Source organism: Poecilia reticulata, chromosome 7, assembly GCF_904066995.2.
Source record: "Poecilia reticulata chromosome 7, P_reticulata-male-v2, whole genome shotgun sequence".
Classification (NCBI taxonomy): domain Eukaryota; kingdom Metazoa; phylum Chordata; class Actinopteri; order Cyprinodontiformes; family Poeciliidae; genus Poecilia; species Poecilia reticulata.
The window spans coordinates 1,155,144-1,178,400 of record NC_088836.1 but is presented as its reverse complement, the minus strand read 5'-3'; the positions used below and the strand labels follow the sequence as shown (position 1 = coordinate 1,178,400).

At 40.4% G+C, this 23,257-nt stretch overlaps 1 protein-coding gene and 1 long non-coding RNA gene across 10 annotated transcripts in view; one reads left to right on the top strand and one right to left on the bottom strand.

Annotated features, from left to right (window-relative positions):
• Positions 1-3,773: 3,773 nt before the first annotated feature.
• Positions 3,774-5,889, bottom strand: LOC145552143 (uncharacterized). The gene is made up of 2 exons (XR_014088087.1): positions 5,793-5,889; positions 3,774-5,666 (listed from the first exon to the last, which is right to left on the bottom strand). It is a non-coding gene; the product is annotated as an uncharacterized LOC145552143 (long non-coding RNA).
• The window catches only part of dennd2c (DENN/MADD domain containing 2C), a 28,724-nt gene continuing 10,751 nt past the window's right edge, over positions 5,285-23,257 (top strand). For 4 of the 9 annotated variants that reach the window (XR_014088085.1, XR_014088083.1, XM_081608544.1 and 1 more), the window contains exons 1-15: positions 5,285-6,120; positions 11,288-11,412; positions 11,834-11,899; positions 11,984-12,063; positions 12,927-13,082; positions 15,369-15,447; positions 15,658-15,705; positions 15,885-16,072; positions 18,033-18,142; positions 19,172-19,241; positions 19,663-19,740; positions 21,761-21,901; positions 22,104-22,252; positions 22,769-22,946; positions 23,094-23,135. Coding sequence is in view for 7 of the 9 variants with exons in the window: in XM_081608544.1 (XP_081464670.1) it covers positions 5,285-6,120; positions 11,288-11,412; positions 11,834-11,899; positions 11,984-12,063; positions 12,927-13,082; positions 15,369-15,447; positions 15,658-15,705; positions 15,885-16,072; positions 18,033-18,142; positions 19,172-19,241; positions 19,663-19,740; positions 21,761-21,901; positions 22,104-22,252; positions 22,769-22,946; positions 23,094-23,135 (2,346 nt within the window). In the remaining 2 variants the exon portion in view is untranslated. The remainder of the gene's footprint in view (positions 6,121-11,287; positions 11,413-11,833; positions 11,900-11,983; positions 12,064-12,926; positions 13,083-15,368; positions 15,448-15,657; positions 15,706-15,884; positions 16,073-18,032; positions 18,143-19,171; positions 19,242-19,662; positions 19,741-21,760; positions 21,902-22,103; positions 22,253-22,768; positions 22,947-23,093; positions 23,136-23,257) is intronic. The other 5 variants (XM_081608547.1, XM_081608545.1, XM_081608546.1 and 2 more) reach the window with 5 other exon arrangements.

The window sequence follows — 23,257 nt, the reverse complement described above, 5'->3', positions numbered from 1 at the left end:
GCATTGTAAATAAGCAATTACATGTTTAATGATTTATTGAATTGTGCTGCCTGTGAAAACTTATACGCATTTTTATGTTGTTCAAAGTTTAGGTCTATCTCGATTTTGTTGTGTCAGCATAAAGAAGAGGAACTTAGTTGTTGTAAATGGTCATGCACATTTTATGAAGTTGTTTGTCGTCTTGATTTATTATACATCATCTTGATTCTTGACAGGAATTCCATAATGAAATACTAATATAGGTAAAACATACTAATATAAATTCATATTATGAGTTTGACATTTCAATATTTAATGTATATATAAATAACAAAATGTAACTATCTACATTTTGGGAGACTGTTCTTAACTACAGCCTCAGGCTACAGTACAGGCTTATTTATATATTTTAACATGTGGGTCTGGTGCCTGAATTTCCCGGGACACGTCAAAAGATCTACTTATTCATGTTGACAGCTGCTGGAGTGGATACGGTGACGTCTTCCCACTTGAAAAACTCCAACAAAAAAAACTTTCTCACAGTCCAAAACTTTGTCAAGTTACACAGAAACACGAAGAGTGACAACCGGAAGTTATTGAACTAGCTTAATAAAAGTTTCAGCTCCCTATGAACATTGCTCCTTTGGTCGCTCTGGATGGCTTCCAGGTTTTATTTTGAAAAGCATATCCGGAAGTAGTGCCTGTCCGTCTGACTTAATATTTATTGTCCAGAGGCTGGGCGAGAAGTGATTTGGTTTATCTGCTTTTCTTTCTGTGTGTCCCGCTTCTTTGAAACTGTTGTTGGTGTTTACAGGTAGTTGAACATACGACTCGTTTTTATCATCCCTTATATGATTGGTTCGGATCAGTGGAAGTTTCCAGTAACTCTGTCTGAATTCCAACGTGGCCACCTCCTCAGCCTGAACGATGAGACCGAGGGGATTTTATGTTTATCATTTTTTAGGAAGCAACACGAGTAGAGGATATGAATTTTAGTGACCACTATGAGCTGACCACTATGGTACGTAGTCTCATTCTTAGAGGAAGTATTATTGCTTATGTGTTATTTTGGCTTTCATTTAACTTTTATGACTCTTTGTTTAAGTTAACGACAGGTAAACAGCGATTTGAATTCAGTTGCTAAATGAACGTTATGCTAACTGTTATAAAATATGTCTCACTCACATATGGTGAAAATAATACAATGCATTTTTAACTGTGTTATTAACTACTGCCACCTTATTTCCAACATATTTCTGCATCGTTTAATAATCTTGTTTAACCATATCAGGGAAATTAAGCTGCATTTTTAGTATAAACATTTTTGTACTTCTCTTTCTGCCCATGGGGTGTTTTTTAAAAAACCATAATAATATTTATTTGCTTGATAAAATAGGAAGTGTGTATTATTGAGCCATTATTTATTTATTTAAATCGTATGCAAGTGAAGGAAAAACTAAGTCAATGAATGACCCCCTATTATTTTTGTATTCTAAATGATATAACTGTCATGCTATGAAGGTTTCTAGTGGAGTCCACCAAATGAATGTAAAGCTTTCTGCTGTTTGATCAATAATTTAAAGACTCTTGCTTGGTTCACTCTTTTATCCTGGCTTGTAGCAAACCAGCAGTTTTCCTGTATTACAGCATTAACTGTCACCATTGATGGTAAGCTAGGGTTCTTGCAACAACTCACCTACAACATGTCCTGTCATGCTGCCATCTTGAAGAGGGCGTGTTGGGGTGGATTCTGAAGGTACAATTAGGTTTAATTTAGTTGCTGTAAGTGATGACAGGGTACTTTGCGATGCGTCTGTTTTCTGTCTAACCTGGTTCTGACAGAAATATATACTGGTTTACTGAGGTTTTAAAAAGGTATGGTTTTAAAACTGCAAGACATTTAAAGTTCTTTCACAGAGGTGCCACAGTATGTAATGTGACAAAAAAAATCCACATATTTGTTAATGTCATCACAGAATAATACGACACAGATAATCTGTGAAAAGCTCGATATCCTCCTGCTCCTCCCTGAGCTGCTACTGAAGAAATGCACCGCTTCCAGTCAAAAACAACCAGTCAGAGCCAGGAGGCGGGGTTTAGCGCTGTCAATCAATTTTGTGAACGGCATGGTAAATGTGCCAAAGAAAGAAATGTGCATACGGTTATCAGCTCTGCTGATAACCGTATGCACATGGGCTTGATTGACAGCCCTTGTCCTGTCTCTGATTGGTTGTTTCTAGTTAACACTGGGAGAAGCCAAAAGAGCTCAATATTTGATTTTCACAGATTTGTCTCATACTAAACTTTCTTGACAGTTTCCACAAATATGTAAAAAAAAAAAAAAAAGTTATAAAAGTTACCTGGTGCAGCTTGAAGTGGAGCATGGAGTATAACAGTTCTGCCCCTCCCTCACTAATTGCTGTGGATTGCTGACCAACTAGCTGAGAAATGTGCTTTACACTTCTCCTGGTTTACAACAAAGACTAATTTGTTAGTTTGGAAATAATTTCTGCTGTAAAAAACGGGAACGCCCCCAACACTGAGGTGACATTTTAAAGCTGTGAGTGGCAGCGGACTGCAGGCTACATATCCAATAAACCAACTTTTATCAGCTTCTTAGACTTCTGCAACACGCTTTACAATACGCTCTTAAAAACAGAAGAAATAATAATTAGTGACTTTTTGTTTTATATTTTCTATCTATAACTGACATACTCAATACATTATTTATGTACATACATTTGTGTTTTATGTTTTTTTGTGATTTCTATGAAAGTGTGTTTACTTCACAGATTTATCTGTTTTACTTTGGGCGTCGTACCATGACAGTCTCATACCGGCTCATGCTTATTTGCCAATACGGTGCTATGGTAACTGTCATGCAGCCTGTGCATTTCAGGATTTAGTGTCTTTCAGAGGTACGGCTTGATTGCCATCACATGGTGTGATCATAAATATTCCAAAGATCTCTCTGCACCGTAATTACAGACATGCTGCTGATCCTTCTTCCTGCCGCTCGGGAAACCCAGCTCATGCCTTCCTGTGTAGTCCAGACAAATGTTGCAGAAGTGGGTCAGTTTGGGGATGCATTGTCATCTCGAGATCTGGCAGTTTTAGGGCGACATTCCAGTGCATACATTTAATTTAGGTCAAACTAAACAAAAGCATAAATTTTAGGCCGTCCCTATTTAAATCTATATTTTCCTGGCCCTGGTGTTGTGCTACTCTGCAGGAATTCAGCTCATAGTTATTGTGATTGTGAGCATATCTTTCCCTTTTTTCAGGTTCTTCGGTTCTTCCAGCTTCCTCATGTGCAACGTGTCCTAATAGTTAGCTTCCATGCAGTGAGAGGAGCCTAGGTGTAGAAGTATATAGCGATTAATGCTGAATAAGAGTCAAAGTGGATCCTGAGATAAACAACTTAATGTCTGCAGCCAGTCATTATCGTTTCATGTGCTACAGACAGAGAAGGGAGTTCATTTAGTTCCAAATATTTATATTATGTCTGAGTTTCATCATCCATTAAATGTGGGTGAAATGCTTTCCATCACCAGCTGACACCAGCTGGTGATGTTTGCCTTTTACTTAATGCTTAAACCTTAATATTGTCTTCTCTGGGCTCAGATTACTATGAGTGAGGTTGTAAGTTAAAAGTAAAAAAAAAAAAACACCAGAAGTTGTAGTTGTAAACCAGGTTACATCATCACCCTTTGAAAAATATCTGCCAGAGACGTGCCTGTCTGTGCATGTGCAGAAAGGAATGTGTGTTTGACAGAAACTCATGCAAGGGAAAATCTAAACAAAAAACTGCACATTTTTTATTTGAATTTTTAAGATGGCAAAAATGCAATTATAAATTTCCAAATCAGAAGGCAGATAAGTTTAAACAAAATTTCAAACAAGGAGTTTTTTTGATGCACCAACCAAAACCTTTATGCTGATGATCATCCTTTGTCTTTAATACAAATATAAAAGATAATACAGTATTCATAATGTTCTAACCTTTCTCATACAGACCTACTAGAATATTCTTGAAATGTCCATTAATTGCAGGAACATAACCACGACAGAAACACATTATATATATTATTTACACACAGATGAATCTTTGAAATGCTTTATTTCGGTTAATTATGATGATTTTCCACTTACAGAATATTGCATCAAACCAATGAAAATAATACAGAACTGTGTAATATCTGCCTTTAGTATAAAGGTTTGTGTTAAAAGTTACTTTTAATCTGACAAATTGACCTCATCAGAACTCTTATTTTAGCAGAGCTGACTTCACGCTACTTGTGAAACAGGGTTTTAATATTATTTCAAAATAATGTTAACCTTTTTTGTTTAAACTCTTTATGTTATATTAGCCCATGGTTCCTGCACTCCGCTGTCTTCTTATTTCCTTAAAGCCTTGCTCTCGCTCACCCTCCTGCATCTTCAATAAATTGAATGAAGATATGATTTCTTTTAAATTAGATTCTTACATCTCTCAGATTAAAACTCAAAATGTATTAAAAATGTAAGAACTTTTTATATGACAAGAACACATCACAAACTCATAAGTTAGAAGGGAGCCACATTTATTGCCATAAACTTGTGAGAATGAAGTAGAATTTCCTGACTGCCTGAAAGCTGGAGTTGTGGTAAGAAGCTTGTAGTGAAATTCATAATTCTGGACTCCTTTTGATCGTACTGCGTCTCTCATTGGCTCTGTCTGGAGCCCATACTTTCCATTCCTGTGAAAGGCAGCTTTGTTGTTGCATTAAATCAGATGCAGCACTTTGTTATATCACTGGCATTTCATATTTAGGCGGCAGTGAGGTTTCTGATGACAGCGACACAGAATTCCCCTCCGGCTGAAAGCCTGGATAGCTCAAGCCACAAACCAGCTGCAGAGCGCTGTGGTAATCTAGTTCCCTGTCACCGTCTCTCATTCTTCTCTAAATGTATTTATTTTTTTGCTGCCCGTCTTTTCATTCTGTTCCTCACTCCACCTTTTTGTAAACTATCCTGGTGTTGCCTTTTGACCCCTGTGACCTTGCAGTGTGGTGGCTGGGATTATGTTTTTAAAGGCAATTTTTTTGTCTTTGCTTCTTTTTAGATTGTTTACAAAATGAGACGTGAGAAATGACTCTTGGTTGGTTCAAGAAGACACATAGAAGGAAGCAGCTTTAAGTCTGTTGGCTGATAACTTGGACCAAACACCTGATCAAGTGGATTTTTGCTCTCCGGTTTGTTAGAAAGGCCTTTCCTGTGTTTACTGATGGAGCAGTGGAGGTGAGCCGGTTCACCCCGTCTCACCATGCTGGCTCTGACCATGGAGCAGGGCAGGCGGGGGATGGATGAGGCCAGCACCATTCGGCAGGGCCGGCCGGCAGGGCAGCGGGTCAACATTAAGGAGAAGATCTCCCAGTGGGAGAGTAGGACCCAACAGAGCAGCAGCAGAGATAGAGGAGTCAAAGTACACCCTCCTGTTGTGTCCAGAACGCTGTCCAGTGACCTTCTGGGGAATGGATATTCCAGTGAATGCTTGGAAGTTGGAATTCATGCAAGAGATAGCCGGTCAAGAGCAAAAAGTACAGAGTTAGACTTCAGGGAATCTCCAGCTCATGACGTCCACAGCGTGGCTGCTCGAAAGTCAGAACTGTTCAAGAAATCCTCCACTTCATTTTCAAACCCATCTCCTGGAAAACACAGCACAGCAAAAACTTTTGTAACTTCCAAATTTAACACAGACACCCTTCCTTCAGCCAACGGCAACCCCAAACTGGATCGCCTTCCTGACATCTTAATTGCCTCCAAGCCTCTACCTCCTTCAGCTGGTGATCAGGACGACAACATGCCTGCTGGAAACTTCTACACGTCTCGGGGTTTCTGGAGGAAGCTGGAGGGAGACAGGCTGCTGTGGGAGAACAGCAGGAGCAACGCAAGCGACGCGCTGCCCCCTCCCAAACCCCAGCGCACATTCCAGTACCGCGGGACCAGCAACAACACGAAGTCGTGCTGGGACAGCGCATCCCCTCACAACAACAGCAGTTTCAACCTGAGGAGCAGGAGGGTGGTGAAGCCGCCGAACTTCCCACCTCCGCCATGTCCTGTCATCCACACCGAAGGGCTGTCCAGGCATAAGAAGAACAGGTGAGGCCAGGAAGATAACCATTACACCACCATATTTCATATTAGCCTTTTATTGAGCAGAATAAATGAAAACAGCTGCAGCTTTTAAAGCATTACAAAGACAGTGTTTTCAAAAAAGCTAGTAATCATAAAAATAAATCTATTTATAATGAATTAAACTAAATTAAGTCAGTATCAGGGAGTGCTATCTAGTTGCTCTCAAAATCTTGCTAGTTTTGGTGAGATAGTGTTTGATTTTATTTGTACTCTGAAGTTTCTGTCAGAAATATCACATGAATTCCATCCATCCATCCATCCATCCATCCATCCATCCATCCATCCATCCATCCATCCATCCATCCATCCATCCATCCATCCATCCATCCATCCATCCATCCATCCATCCATCCATCCATCCATCCATCCATCCATTTTCTTCCGCTTATCCGGGGTCGGGTCGCGGGGGCAGCAGCTTCAGAAGGGAGGCCCAGACTTCCCTCTCCCCAGCCACTTCTTCCAGCTCCTCCGGGGAAATCCTAAGGCGTTCCCAGGCCAGCTGAGAGACATAGTCCCTCCAGCGTGTCCTGGGTCTTCCCCGAGGCCTCCTCCCGGTGGGACCTGCCCGGAACACCTCACCAGGGAGGCGTCCAGGAGGCAACTGTTGGGAATGGAAATCCCGAGCAATGAATCATAATTTGATTTGATACACGGAGCATAAAATCAGCCAAAAAAATCATTCAGACTTTACTTATTTTATTCACTTTCAGCGCTGAAAGGAGATGCTTTTAGCATTACATTTGAGAAGAGTTTCTAAAAAAGTCTGTGCAGCGACTGAGGAGGAGGGTAGCTGATTATATGGACTGAAGACACTCCCTGAAATCACACCATGTCTCTGTGGCCTGGGAAAACTTTTCTTTTTCGTGAGAAATGGACCTTGGTGTCTAACAGAATCAAACATGTATCTCTTTACTATGGGCCTTTTGTCTAACAGCGTGTGACTCTTTCTCGACTCTTTCTCGACCTCAATGTCGTGGCCCAAGCCACCTCAATTGGCTCCCCTTGACGTGGAGGAGCAGCAGCTCTACTCTGAGTCGCTCCCGGATGACCGAGCTTCTCACCCTATCCCTAAGGGAGAAGACACCCTGCGGAGGAAACCCATTTCGGCCGCTTGTATCCGCGATCTCGTTCTTTCGGTCATGACCCAAAGCTCATGACCATAGATGAGGGTGGGAACGTAGATCTACCGGTAAATCGAGAGCTTCGCTTTTTGGCTCAGCTCTCTCTTCACCTCGACGGACCGGTACAGCGCCCGCTTCACGGCAGACGCTGCCCCAATCCGCCTGTCGATCTCCCGCTCCCTTCTTCCCTCATTCGTGAACAAGATCCCAAGATACTTAAACTCCTCCACTTGAGGCAGGACACACCCTGACCCGGAGAATGCATGATACCCTTATCCGGCTCAAGACCATGGCCTCGGATTTGTAGGCTCTGATCCTCGTGAATTCCTGCCCCAGGAAAACGTCTGGATCCTTCGGTCCATGTAGACATTGTGGCTGTGCATTTTAAATGCAGTGAAAACTGCAGAAATAAACTTTTTATCACCATTAAATCAGATCTTTTAAAGTTTGAAAACACAAAAGTAGAAGAAATCAATAATCAGTCAGTGTTGTGGTGCCACAATAGCATGTGGCCCCACAACAATTACTGTATTTTCCGCACTATAAGGCGCACCTAAGAACCTTCAATTTCCTCAAAAGCCGACAGTGCACCTCATAATCCGGTGCGCCTTATATATGGACCAATATTGAGTCACAACAGGTCTAGCAACTACAGTAAGCAGCCGCCGACTTCATTTTCGCCCGTAGAAGAAGAAGCGCGTGGTGCATGCTGGGATAGTGGTCAGAACGCTGGTTTGTTATCTATTAATAAAGTTTGACTGACCTATCTACCTACAGACCGTCTGTAATGTCGTCTGACCTGCAGACGATATTACAGGTCGTCTGCAGGTCATTTAGCACCACGTTCTCCACGAAGATGCTGTGCGCGAACGGAGAAGGGTGACCATCGTCCGGCCACGCCGACCGGAGTCGGACTGTTTTGTTGACATTCCCTTTAGTGCAGCTCTATTTAGTGGATGCTTAATGTAACTCCAACCTCTACTGTAGCGTCTATTCCAGTGGTCCCCAAACTTTTTCCTGTGATGGCCACATAACTTTTCCCTTCTCTGGTTGGGGGCCGGAGTCAGTTTGTAAGAGAAAAAATGCGACGATTGCAGGAGCACCTAAATGCAAAAATATATTGTTTTCCAGAAAGCACAATCAAATAACCCTCTCTGGGTTCTTCACAGAAAAAATCCAGGAAGGATCATAGTTCATATTTTCCGAACTATGAGCCACACCGGACTATAAGCCACAACCCCAAAGTTTTTTTTTTTTTTTTTTAAACCAGTAAACATACACTTATAAGCCACAGATATCTCTGCCGGTTTTCCACAACGATGCAGCAGCAGCAGAGGGGGGCAGACAGCCAACATTTGAGTCATAACAGGTCAACTGAATATCACATTTATTACGGTTGAAAAAGAAAAAGTTGCCAAGATTAGATTTAACTGAACTTTTTACGGTAGTTTCCGAACGGTAACTGTAACAGTAAAAGTTCTGATCCTTCGTGTTGCTACTAGCATGTGCTAAATCAGTGGTTCCAACCTTTTTATTACCGCGGACCGGTCAAGACGTGGACATTTTGTTGCGTCCCGGGGAAGGGGTTAACAGTCAGATAAGGCTTCTGCATGTTGGTGTCAGAAAGCCAACATGCAGAAGCCAATCAGAAAGTGCGGTGACGTCAGAACAGAGGGGAATCCCAAACAGCTGACATATCACGCAACTGAGAGTTTGGTGGATATAGGAGATGTGGAAATGTTTATTATTAAATCTAAAGGTCATTATTATGTTCATTCAGTTAAAAATGTTAACTATGAAAATACAGCCACCTCCAAATCATAGTGTAGCAAATAGAACTGCTGCTCCCGTCGCCTTTTATCCACCACCTTTTCTTTTTGTTACATCTTTTATTTCTTAAAAATACTCCACAAACTATCTTTATTGCTTCTACATCGTCATCCGTGTTTGGTTATTCTAAATTCCCGCTATGTTGGGGGTTTTACTGGATTATCCTCTGGAATCGGGATGTTCGTGACTGGAATCGGTTCGTGTTGCTCCTGCCTTGGAGACAAGAACCGATCGAACCTTTGATCGAATCAGCTCTGTGATCGAATCAGCTCACAGAGGTTTGGTGAATCGGCCGAAGCTCTACTCCTCTCCTCTTGACCGCAGCCCAAACGCTCTGACACTGGTCGCTATGGTAACGTTTACATATCCCTTCAAAATAAGATACAGTGATGAGAGACAATAAACACACGAAGTGTTGCTTATATCCACAACCTGCTTGGTCTCTATGTGGCAAAGCAGCTTGAAGCTTCATTACCTCATTAGCAGCCGGTCGCCGCATGTTACGCAGAGCGGCTTGTAATGTGGGATTCACCTACCGGTCCGGGATAAATCCATTCTCTTGTCTCTTCTCTGGGCCTTTTCCCCTTTGCAAAGAAACTTTTCAAAGACATCTGATCTGTTTCTTACTCATTTTGCTGCTTGTGGGCTCAATGTTGGCGCACAAGTAACCAGACTTCCAATGATTCACTTCCTGCTAAAGAGCCCCCTGGTGGTTGAAGAAAAATCTACATATAAACGGCTTGTAGTCCGGAAAATACGATGTATGAAAAAAAAAATCTAAATGCTTTCTGGTATTGTTCACCAGAGACCAAATGTGGAGGCGGGCCCTAGTTTGGGGACCCCTGGTCTATTCTATGCACCTTACAAAAAACGTTTTAAAATAGGCCATTCATTGAAGGTGCGCCTTATAATCCGGTGCGCCTTATAGTACGGAAAATACGGTGCCAAATCCCACTGGTTTCTGTATCTGACATCATATGACATCAGTTCTCCTATCCATAAATCATAGTCCTCACTTCTGAGGCTAATGAATACGTTGGACTTATTATTATGAGTGCCTAAAGATGTGCATTTTCAACATAACTTGTATCATTTTTGAGACTCTTATTTTAAAGTCAGAAAGGAAGTGGTTCTCTAGTTGCCTTCTTGTGTTTGCAGAGCTGACTAATAAACAAATCAAGACCACTTTGATTTGACACCAAACCTACAGTACTTTTACTGTAGGTTAGCTACAGTAACCTGCAGTACTGTAGGTTACTGCAGTATTTGGAGCACTACTGAGGATCTGCTGTCTTTACATGCCCTTATTTAATAGTTTTTTTTATTGTTTTTTGCCTGGGGGGTTAGTTTTGGGGTTGGGTCCCCCTACCTGGGGGGTGGATGAGCGGTTGTATTGTCAGATTTTAATTGTTGGCTGGGGTCACATGCCGTCTGGCAGCTCTATTGTCTAGATGAGGCCCAGTTTGATAGCACAGATGGGTCCAAGTCATAAACATTTACAAACACAAACAGCCCACATGCACCACTTAAGTAAATGAGCTGTGTAAACTCATTTACTAATATTTATTATCAGGAGAATTACGGCCATTCAACATCTTTTTTCACTGTAGTTAACATTAAATTTGCACAAAAATAGACTTTTAAAAGCTAAGTGAACTTTCACCTTTTGTCCTTCCACTTTAACCATTTATATTTATTTGTTTTTTTTCCATGTGACTCTTTGTTTTATAGCTTCAAATTAAGTCAGTATCTCCTTCTGTTTTTATCCATTACAAAATACCTCTATGGGGAGAAAATATTGCATCACCCTGAAACGCAGTTAAGAAACAGTTTCTGTTTCTGGCTGCTGCTGCTCTACATTACAAAAACATTCAGAGATAATTAATTAGGAAATTTCTTTTTGGTCTTAGCACATGTGGTAAGAATGCTCTGTCACTGAATTTTATGAAAGCTTATCGTCGTCTTTCATGCTTTGCATCACAGAGGAACTTTTCTGGGGCATTTTTAACTAAAACTACATATAAGATTGCCAATATTCTGCAGGTTATTCGGTTGAAGTTGTTTTTAAGCTCAGCAGAAGCTTAAAGACAACTCAGAGATCTGCCTTAAAAGATGTGATGTTAGACGATATAGAACTAAAATCGAGTATTGAACTAATTTTCCTTGTGTCCTTACTGCAGGAAGTCGTTTGAGTATGAAGATGCGGCCCGCCTGACAGCTCAGCAGGGGACTGTGGGAAACGGAGACGTCCACCCCGACCTCTACCATGCCTACTCTGATGACAATATTTATGAGGATATTGTGTGTAAGCCAAACTCCATGCATTGACTGTGTGGTGTAGTAAATTAATTTATTTCCAGAATATGATCAGTCAGTTCTGTTACGTAACAGCAAAGGCAGGAAATCATTGGCTGGTGGGCAGCTGCCGTGGGTTAAATGGACATCTTTAGTATGAGCTTTCCTGGGACATGTGGTAATCTCACAGCCTCTGGCTGCTGTCAGTTATGATCTTTCTTTCAAAATATGGCAAGACTTCAGATTTTAGCCATTTCCCACTAGAGCTATTTAGAAATACACTTACAAGTCTCTTTTTTCTTAGTCTTTTTGTTTTGTATGGATTCTTTCATCTAAGATATGTTATTCAGAAGAAGAAATGTTTTTTAGATGTTTTTTTAGAAATATTTCTGATTTCTGGGATATGGCTAAGACCTTTTTCTACTTTTCAGTGGGCAGTCTTCCACCAGCATCTCTTGAAGTGCTTGGAAACCAAAATCTGCATTGTGTTTTTGAAGGTTTTTATACATGTCAGATCATCTGATATGATTTAAATCTTCCAGTTTTTCTCTCTAACATGTTGAGTGACCGTCTACCTGCAGGTGATGGGATCAGGGATTACCCCTATGAAGATGTCAAGCTGTCCACTATGTGTCTTCCTATAAGGCCCCCAGGTCCAAAGGTAAGGAAGGAAATTCAAATAACTTTTTAACTTATTAGGAATGTCTCAGTAAGGATTTTATTTCTTTGTTTTCATAATCGACCTCAATAATTTATCTGTAGATATTTGCTACAACCCTTGTGTTCCAGTCACGATTCTCGCTGCAGTTTCCATTTTTCTTGACAGTGTCAGATATTTTGTCTGAACAGGGATTTCTGGATAACAACCTTTTATGTCTAAATATGTATCTCACCTGACACACATTTCTGGTCTCAAATAAACTCATATATCACTCTTGCTGCTAACGTTTTTATTCTGCACAGTTTGCAAGGCTAATGTCAGCATTTTTATTGTCTGTTTTGATAGGACTTGTTGATAATTCAGCATGTAGCATGTCTCAGTTTCATTCCAGTAAATAAGACAAACCTTACAGGAAGAGCAGTTCTGCTTCCTAATTTTGCTAATTTTATGTCCTCAGTTTCCGTTCTGTTGTAAATTCTCGCCTGGTGAGGGTTAAGGTAGAGATATAGAGATAGAGATATGGTCACATGACACAGACACGTTGTGCTGCAGCCAATACCGTCTCTCTTTCCAGACGGTCTTAGCTCAGCAGAATAAAGTTCAAGGCTTATAAAATAGCAGCTGTTATACATCCCTGGCTCAGTGGGGCTGACAAAGTCACACAGTAGATTTACAATGGCTGTGAGGAGTTTAATCAATCTGAAATATCCTCTTATCAAAATCACAGGATGATACTTTGATTGGATCAGGACATCCCTATTTATTTCTGTATCCCTAAAGTAAAATAGTAACTGTCTCACCTGACATAAGAAAAGATTGTCACAATATAGAAATCATGTCTTAAATCTTTTCGTTTGCTTCAGTTTTCTCCTAAAGGTCAGACGTTGCATGGATACGCTGGGAAAGTGGACAAGAAAATATTTCAGGTGTTGGCGTCCAAATCCTCAACTTTTACAGAATCTGCTAAACCACCATCGCCTCGACACAGCAGCGCTCAGAAAGTCCACAGGACTCCTCAGGTAGCTGCCTGTGTTTTCTAAACCATTTTATGCATCTAAATGCTTCAGCTCAGTGGGAAATATTGCAGTGTAAAACGATGAGTCACGGTAAAAGTTGCAAAGCAACGACAGGGCGGTAACTTGCCGAGCAGGAAGGATAGGATGCTGAAAGAAACAGATAGGAGTGAAGCAAAATGCAAGTCCTTCTGTCACATTTAGGCTCTTTGAACAAGAAAACAAACTTCTAACTCATGGCTTTGGGAAGCCGCTGGACTGGGACAGAATTTAACTGCAAGGTAATTCACCTGGCTGAGGGAGAAATAGAGGAGTAGCGCTTTGATACCTGCCTGACACTTTTACTGTGTAGTTAGTGTGTTGCCAGACGTTTATGGTTAGCTCTTGCTTTAGAAATGTTTTTGCTGAATCTTTTCCTTCTTGAGACAGAAACGTAAAAACTCTCTAAAGTGCTGTTCTTGTAAATTGATCAGTTATTATAGTCTGTCATACATTGAAACAGACATGCTACAGAAACATTCTGGCTGTTTCTGTCATTCACATTTGTGTCTTTTAACAGCAGCAGCAGTCTAAACTTCTTCTATTTGCTTCTTTCTGTTTTAAAATGCTAATGAAGAGAACTGGTTCACTTTGAACAGTTTTATGTTTTCTTGTGTGGCAGGAAAACAGAGATGTCAGATAAATAACTTCTGTAAATGTTAATGTACAGTTGACACACCCCTGGCAAAAATAACACGTTTTTGTTCTGCAAATGAGACTGCAAATTATTTAAAATGCTTTCCATCTATTCCAGTTTTTCCATACAGAAAAATTGCACATATCTAATAAAATTATTAAAAAGGATAAATAATATTTCTACATAGCTTAACTCAGGTTCAGTATTAGATTATTATGTCAAGATGTGAGTCAGAAACTTTACATCTTCATTTTGCAGTATTTGTCCCTTCTCAGCCATGGAAAACGTCTCTACATCTATCTAAGAACAGCCCAGTTTCAGGAGATTTCTTGACTCCGGGTCATTTCTTCTAGTGAAGTTTTTCTTTTGTTGATTTGAATTTGCACTTAGAGTGACTGTAAAGCTCTAATTATACAACCCCTCTTTATTACTGCTTACTGGCAGAAACGTTTAGATAATAAAGGTTGTGTACCGTATTTTTCCGACTATAAGCCGCTACTTTTCCCCCCACGCTTTGAACCATGCGGCTTATAGCCCGGTGTGGCTTATATATGTACGTTTCCAGTGGGGGCGGGGGGTTTAACTTTGCGGGTGCGGTTTATAGTGAGGTGCGCTATATAGTCTGGAAAATACGGTGTTCTGCATTGAATGTAGCTTCTTGAACCAAGATTAAATTAAAAATCCCAACTCTAGATAAAAACAAATGGTAACCCCAGTACATAATGCTGCCACTACCATGTTTCTCTGTGGGTTTCTTCTGATGATGGTTAGAGTCGTTTTGGCACAAACATCCAACTTGGCTCATTTGTGCTGCAGCACATTTCCTTCGAGGTTTTAGTTTTTAACCAAGTCTTGGGATGCGTTTATAATCCTACTTCTCATTTGATTCATAATCACAAAAATTTATGTTTAATCTGAGGAATAATTCCACACTGGGAACTTTGAGAAAGTTTTTTAAAAATTCCTGCACCTCTTCAACTTTATTTCCAGCCTCCCTGGCAACTTTCTGTGTTTTTTTTTTAAATTATAATTATTATTTGTAGACATTCATCCAGCTTTCTGATGTCACTCTTATCACACATACTCTCAAATCTTTTTTTAAATCTTTTTTATTCTTCATCAAACCCTCCCTTGGCTAATTATGCAAATAGGATGAGCTTTATTTAAACTCAATAAGATTCACTGCACTTTATAGACATCAAGAAGAATAAATTGAGAATTTGAAATAAAAAGGTTATTCAACCAAGTATTTGGTTGGTCACACTTATTCAGTCAATTCATTGCAGCTTCTATTTTCTTTAAAGGGGTGTACATACTTGTTTAAGCTTGGATATTTGGATAAAATCAAGATAGTATGTACATTATCCTTCCACCAAATCACAAGTTTATAATTAACATTTCTAAACTACATTTGAAACAAAATAACTTCTGCAAACCTTCCTGAATAAGAAAACTGAGATGTTTGGTTTGAGACAATGCAACATTTAATTGTGATTAATCACAGCACTAGTGTGATTAATCTGATTAGATTTTTTAGCGATTTACAGCCCTGACTCTGATGTGACTCTGTAGGGATGAGGCTTGTGAAGTACATTTGTGTTTGCATTTTTCCACAGTATATCTCCAAGATTGAGACCATTTTTGATGACAAACGAGGCAGAAAAAGAGTGAAGAACCCAGGGCCCTTTGCACGAGGTAAGAGCCGAAACAGAACCTCTCATCAGGGAGATTAAAATGAGCTTCTTGCTGGAAATATCTAGCTTTTAATAATGTACTAACTTAAGGCCAGCAGGGGAAGGGCCAGGCTAATGATTATCAAACAAAGGCTTACTGTCTTCATGTGATTATGACTTGCCGAGGCTTTTCATTCCCGTCCTGCTGACTAATGTTTGCTCCTCTTGGCAGCAGAGGAGACCAGTGGGACGGAGAGCGATCCAGAAGACAACACTGACGGTATCAGCAGTAAAATAAGAGGTTTCTGTTTGGAGTTCACAACTCTTATGTCTGAAAGAATTACTCACTAAAGTGTGAACAGAATGAAGAACCTGGACAGTTTCCAGTTCTCTTTCTGTAAACGAGCCTTGGTGAAATGCATTCCTTTGCATTAGCACATGATCGCTCCATGTGTTCAGCAGGAAGATCTGTTTACATCCAGTCCACACTGAGGCGACGGCCCGGGTATCGCACCCTGGAGAGGGACCTGATCCAGCTGCAGCAGCAGAAGCAGCAGCTCTTCCAGATCTTCGTGGTCGTGTCACTACGGAAAAACGCCACAGGAAACACGTACTGCCCTGAAATTACTCAGCAGTTCCCAAAAATGGTTAGAGGGAGCCTTTACTCTAACATTACCCTGCTCTGCTGACAACCTAAATGTGCTTTAATTGCCTTAAGTGAATGGAATCTGTTGTTTGCATCCTTAAGATGATTTTGTTTTATGATTGAAAGGGGAATTTCGCACACTGGCATGAGTCAGTAAATGTTATACGAGCTTTGTCTACTCATTTACTTCACTCTAATATCAGCATCTTTTCATGCCAGTCAGTATAATCAGTTTTAACTTTCAGTTATGTAAATAAGATATTTACTTATTTACATAAGTAACTTAAGTAAATATGTATTGTTGTAAATACATATTTACAAGAAATATTGATTGATTGATTTATTCAGTCAGTCAGTCATCAAATAAAAACCTCTGAACATTACAACAATGTGAACAGCTGGACTGAAATGTGCAGGCAGAAGCACCAGGCTGATGCTTGTCCTTCCTGCACATCAAATCATAACTAGAAAATTCCTGAAGAAATTTAAATGGGGCCTGCAGATGTGTGCCCATCACTTTGGACCCAGCGTTTTAGCTACAGCTTGCACAGCTGGACTTGCCCTGAGGAGTATATCCATGAAGGTCTGACATGCTTGACATGGTCCACCGCCAGAGTGTAATGACTGAAGCTTTTGCCAGGCCCATCAGCATAGTGCTATGCTGACATGGTACAATGGCTGAACCCCATACACAGTGAAATTCAGACCGAGACTGACGACTATAAGCTTCGCACATGTGGTTCTCACTCACAGTCCAAAATAAAAAACATAGACAGTGGGTAATTGTTAATTTCTAAAATTCTTTCAACCTTCATACTAAGGATTTTAATTCACACTTAAAAATTCAGAGAAATAATAATTTTATGTAATCAAAGTAGTAGAAAATATTTACTTAGTAGTAGGAAATATGAGACCTGTCTCTGTGCTTGTTTGAGAGACTACTCACTGCCTCTGTCTGGGACCCGTTGCTATGGTAATTAATTATCTGCACCTGGGCTGGCTCTCTGTCAGACAGGATGCTGGAGACAGTTTCTATACTTGTGAGACACCCAGCGTCTGTCTCAAGGACCCTGACAAAAAACCAAAAGCCCTAGCAAAATTTTGAAAACATTTTACGGGAGCAAGCATGTGTATCTATGTCATGACCGACTTTTAGACCAATAGGCCAATATTTGTACCTGTGAGGGGGAGTTAAAAAGAGTTTTGGAGTCAGAAATCCACTGTGCTGTGTGTGTATGTTTCAGAGAGAAAGGTTAGTGATTCTGTGAGACACTCGGCCTCGATTTTTCTCATTCTTCTCAATTTATGTCGTCATTTTAACTCAGAATCCCACTAAGAGTAATAGCTCCCTTCTCGGGATCAAGCTGAACGTTTTGAGGGGGTGCATGCAGCGGTTCGGCATGCATTAATGGTTACGTAAGAAAAATAAATAAAGAGACCTATTGGGTGTAGAACAATAGGTTCCTGCCATGCATTGCATAGCAGGCCATAATAATATATGAAAAAAACTAAACGTTATTTACTCTTGTAACCCTGAAATATTTTTTTAAACATTTCCTTTGAAAACCCATAATGAAGTAGAAGCTCATCAGTTGATGCTGCATCTTTCCATAATTTAATTCTAACAGCAGAAAAATACCTCTTTATTAGATTTTTAGCTTGTTATTTGATAAAGTTAAAAATGTGTCCAAATCATAATTGGATTCACATAATGTGAAGAATCTTTGCACAGGCAATAAACTTAATTTACCTCTGAACTTTGTGTTATTTTAATTAACCAAGTCATAAAATTTCATGATTTAATAGTGGACTTGTTGATGGTAACCACTGCCAGCCATATGTATGGCTATTGGTATAATGATAAATCCTTTCGAACAGTTAAAATTATTTTGAAAACAATCTATTGATGGTTTCTTCAGTGAAAGCTGCAGCTCTTCTGACCGGCAGCCGTTTCATTTCAGTTTGAAAAGTCGTCCCGTCTCTCTAGAGAAGCTGAGGATCAACTCAACGTGATTCCCAAGTTCTGCTTCCCGGATCCCCAGGACTGGAAGCCATCTGCACACACACCCAGGTCAGCTGCTGCACCGCAGCGACACTTAGTCAAACACAAATCCTAAAACAACAGGGGCGCAATGGTAATAAAAACACTTTACTGATTTCTTTTAGCATAATGCCTTCATTTGTTGTACAACGTGGTTTTAATACCTTCTGTTGTTTCTGTTCCATATTACGTATATTATTCCATCCTCTCTTTTCTGTTTATGTCTTCGACTGTCGGCTCTAATCCCTAAATTCATCTCAGCTTTCATGGCTTAAAACCAGGGTGTCCAAACTTTTTGTAATAGGACTTTTAACTTCACAGATGTAAAGTTAGGCCACAAAAATATTTTTTTTCTCTTATAAAAAATGCTAAAATAATCAAAACAAACTAAATGCATAATATTTTGATGAAATGTCCTAGCACAAATAACTTGTATGTCATTTTAGAGGTCTATCTGTTGATTAACTGATTAATTGCATAAAAAAATTGGCACATGCGGCAAATTCTTTTTATTTAACCACTTAAGCCTTTTTTAATGGAATATTAGAAATACATTAAAAGAATCAAATAATTCATTTTCCTTTTTAAAGGAAAATGAATTGCATTCTAGGCCTTTTTGTGCCTAGAATGCAATAAAATGTGAATATTTTTGCACTGTTGTAACTTAATTGTGTGTGTTGTTTCAGTAAAATGGCCTATTTTTTAGTCTGTATACTCCAGTTAACAATCAATTACAAAATTAGTAATTATTTAATTAAATCGTAGGGGAGCAGTGAGCTTTTATCAACTACAAAATATGTAGTTGATAAAAGATGAATAGTTTGTGTTGCTCCAGTTTTAAGACTATTTGAATTTGTTTTTAATTTGTTTTAAGCGCATCACCATCACCGGTCTGGTGAAGCAAGCTGGGCCAGAGCCGCACTTTCACACCCTCACTTAAAACATTCAATAAACAAAATAGTTATTATTAATTATCTTAATATTTGGTTCTCTCATTTGGCTGTAGCTACATTCATTGTTGGATTTACTTGTTCCTGATTTTTCCGGTTTCATTTCCAGTGAGACGTTCTCTTTTGTCCTCACCGGAGAAGATGGGAGTCGCTGGTTTTGTTACTGCCGTAAGATCCTGGTGAGTGAGGACATGTGCTGACATCTGGATGGGAGTTATTGGCTCATGTGACTGTGCGTGACCTGGCAGTTCGCCGCGTCATTACTCACTAACTCTGAGGAATCGCACTCCAGCTACCTCTGAACCCGTGACGCACAGCAGAAGGAATGTCGCAGCTTCCTCCTCTGCTTGGTGTTGTCTTGTTTAGCGCAGCGTCTCAAACCCAAATGTTATTATTTATTAAATTAATCAGAGTTTTGTCTCAGTTGGAGCGATGTTATCAATATGCAGAGTTTAAATCTGCTGTTGGCTGTAAAGCTGTAGTTTGGTTTTCAAACTCTGGTATAAAGGGAAGCAGAAACTGGCAGGTTTGTGTTTTGTTGTGTGTGAAACATATCTGCTGTGCCCTGCTGTCTGACTTGTGCAACTTTCTGTTTTCAAGCCCAGTGGAAAGGGGAAGAGGCTTCCTGAGGTGCACTGCATTGTCAGCAAGTTGGGCTGTTTCAACCTGTTTGCTAAGGTAAAGTCACTCACTGTGCGTTGCCTTGATCAGTATTCATTAGAGATGTGCCGATCAAGTTTTTTCCTGCCGATTCCAATTCCGATCACCCATGAGGGCCGATCACAGCCAATCACCAATACCGATCACATAATTATTTTTTTTTTTAATCATAAGCACTACCGGTTACATTATGTGGAGAAAGAAACCATGAATTCACCTTAATTTAGACAAAAACTTTTTAATAACTTTTTCCAAGAAAAAAAACAAAACAGGCAATGTGGAAATTGTACTGCTATTGGTAATACTATCTTTAACAGACTGATAACATATGAAGGCTCTGAAGAGGCTAAATAATGCAAAGAGCCAAAATAAAACCTCTCAACATTGCCAAAAGATTCAAGTACAAAACTTAACAATCAAAGGCAAATACAGGTTCCATTACAATAAACAATGAAAACTTCCTGATAGCATGGCGGCTAGCTGATTACTGCTAGTTCTGAGTGGCTGTTTCTGATTGAGTGGAGTAATTATGCAGAGCAGGGAGGATATCGATTATTTTTTCAGAGATTATCTGTCTCATGTTAGGACAGCGAAAGTTTTGTAAAATTTTTTTTTTTTAAGTTAGATGCTGCAGCTTTAAGCAGAGGTTCGGTGTGAGAGTCACTACCAGGTGGAGCAGAAGCGGAGTGCCGCTCCACATAGCGCGTAGCAGTGGTTCAACAACGAGAGCAGAACCAGCGTCTTACATCGCAGCTTGAAGACTTAAATAATTTAGCTTATTATTTGTTTAGCTTTCTGACCGTCATGCTAATCCGGGTGAGTGTTTGTAGCTGTGCGCTGCTTTACCTGCTATCTGATCCTCCATATGTCTTTTTTACTGCAGTGAGTCTCAATATAGCCAAACTCTGTCAAGTATGGCATTGTTTTGATGCCATATTAGATTCGTCGTGTTGATGCATTTTGACCTGCTTCACCCCATGTGCTTCAATTTTCCACCGCAACACGCAAACTTCCCCCGTCACTCAGTGCGTTATAGTTCCACATTGCTTAGGATTTGTTGCTGCGCGTTTGCGCAGTGTGAAGGAAAGAAGAGACCAGCTGCACAGGCAGGCTGCGAAATGAGAAGCAGGTGATCAGTTTCTGTGATCGGCAACAAGAAACCCTGATCGGCGATCACCGATCATACACTTTTTCACGGAAATCGGCCGATTATGATTGGTGGCCAATCGATCGACACACCTCTAGTATTCATGCAGCTTAAATCCTGTTTTCTGCATTTTGTCACAACACAACCAAATACTTCAGTGTATTTTGTCAGCAGAAGAATCTTATATATTGTATTTAAAAATATACATTTTGAATACAACATTAAACCTTTGTCTGTAAAATGTTCTATCAAGGTGACAGATTTAGCTTTACTTGGTTCAAATTATGCTAAAAAAATCTCCTCCAGAGCAACGTCTGCTACTATTAATAATCAGTTAATCCACAGAATAATCAGCTCTGCATTGTACTGATGTTCAGTCCAGCACTAAGGCTTCTCAAGTTAGAAATATTTGAATTGTTTCATTTGCTACAAATGATCAATCATAAACTGAAGAATTGCTGCTATTGCATTAAAATTGAATTATTTGTTTCTTTGCATCTTTTGGTGTATTTTTAATATTGTATAAAAATATTTAATTAAGAAATAATTTTTATCAGATTAATGTTGACGTTCACTTCCACACAGTCCAAATGAACCAGGCAAAGTACTTAGAAAGAGGAATGGTCAAAAGGTTTTAGTCTGCATACATGGATGTTTGTGGCTGGAATGTGACAAAGTGGAAAAGTCTCCAGCAGGGGGAAATATTTTTACAAGGTGCCGTAAATCTGCTCACGTCTCTGCTTCAGAAGCTTCAGCAGAGGAAGTGAAGAGGATAGTGGCTATGAAATGAGTTTGACCTCTGACCTATCCTGTAGTTGGGCTTGAAGGACAGTGGGTTGTTTGATGAGACGTGTTCCTCCTGGACTCACAGGGAGCGTTGTGTCTGTCCAGATCCTGGAGGAGGTGGAGCGGCGCAGAGAGATTTCTCCGCCTCTGGTTTATACGTTCATGCGCAGCGTGATGGAGGCCCCGTTCCCGGCCCCTGGACGCACCGTCACTGTCAAGAGCTTCCTCCCTGGCTCTGGGAATGAGGTAACCCCCGGCACAGAAACAGAAAGTCCTGATCAGCAGCCTCCTCAGACCGTTTGGAGTTGTTGTTGTTGACATGTTAACAGTCAGCTGTAGCCTGCTCCGTCACTGCCAGGAACAAAATGACTAAAGGCAGTGCTGTAACTTGTTCAGCACTCTGACGTGTCAGCTGCAACTCAAAGCTCAGTGGTTTGTTCTGCTGCAGGTTCTGACTCTGTGCCGACCCGTGGACTCCAGGCTGGAGCATGTGGACTTTGGCATTCTGCTGCAGTGTCTCAGTGTGGGGAAACTCCTGCAGGTGTTCGCTTCCCTCCTGCTGGAGAGGAGAGTCATCTTTGTTGCTGATAAACTCAGGTAAGTAACATCGTCACGCTGACAGTTAGCAACCTGCAGCAGTTTGGGAATGCTTTTCATTTCCCTCTGAACCCATAAGCTCCAGTTCTGACTCAGCTCTTTAGCAGCATTGGTATAATAAATCTTGACGTAAAAAATTGTTTTGTTTTTTTTCCAAAGATGCTGGTTCAGAATAGAGATCAGCTTGTTGTGATATTAGGACTTCTGTTTGCTGAGATTTAGGACATTTGATAGATTTTTGATTAAATTTATCAATATTCTTTAAGCTTTGAGTCTTTATTTACTGAACCAAAATTTACTGTTTTGGTTCAGTAAATTGAACCAAAACATCCTAGCAGCCACAGCATCATGACTTCTAGATTAGCTTCTGGTATCCCAGCTAACATATCACTACTACATCATTTAGGTCCCAAAATGTGTTGAACTTATAGGAAGTTTTTTTTCACAGTTTCATTCTCCTGAGTCAGTGAGTCAGCCGTCCAGGTGTATCTCATGTTGTAACCGTTTTGCTCTCAGTGTGCTGTCCAGGTGTGGCCACGCCGTGCTGGCGCTGCTCTACCCCTTCACCTGGCAGCACACATTTGTCCCGGTGTTACCAGCCAGCATGCTGGACATCAGCTGCTCTCCTACACCGTTCCTCATCGGTGTGCTGGCTCCGTGTTTGCCAGAGGTGCTGGAGCTGCCCATCGAGGAGGTAAAGCAGCTGGAGGTCTCCTCATCTCCTCTCTGCTTCCTCTTTATGCTTCAACATGAGAAAGTCACACTGTTGCTCTGACTCATCTAAACTCCATTGATTCAGCTGTAAAGTAAATGTTGTTTTTTCTTCCTGTTGTCTTCCCAGGTTCTCATTGTGGATCTGTGTGCTGACAGATTTGTCATACAGGTGTGTACACTCAGGGATAATAGTGCAAGAGGGCGTGGCTCCTGTGGGAGAGGCGGCTTTGCCTCCACTTGTCGCCTGCTGGGTGGAGTGCTTTAGGGACAAAGGAAGTGACAAAAGCATGC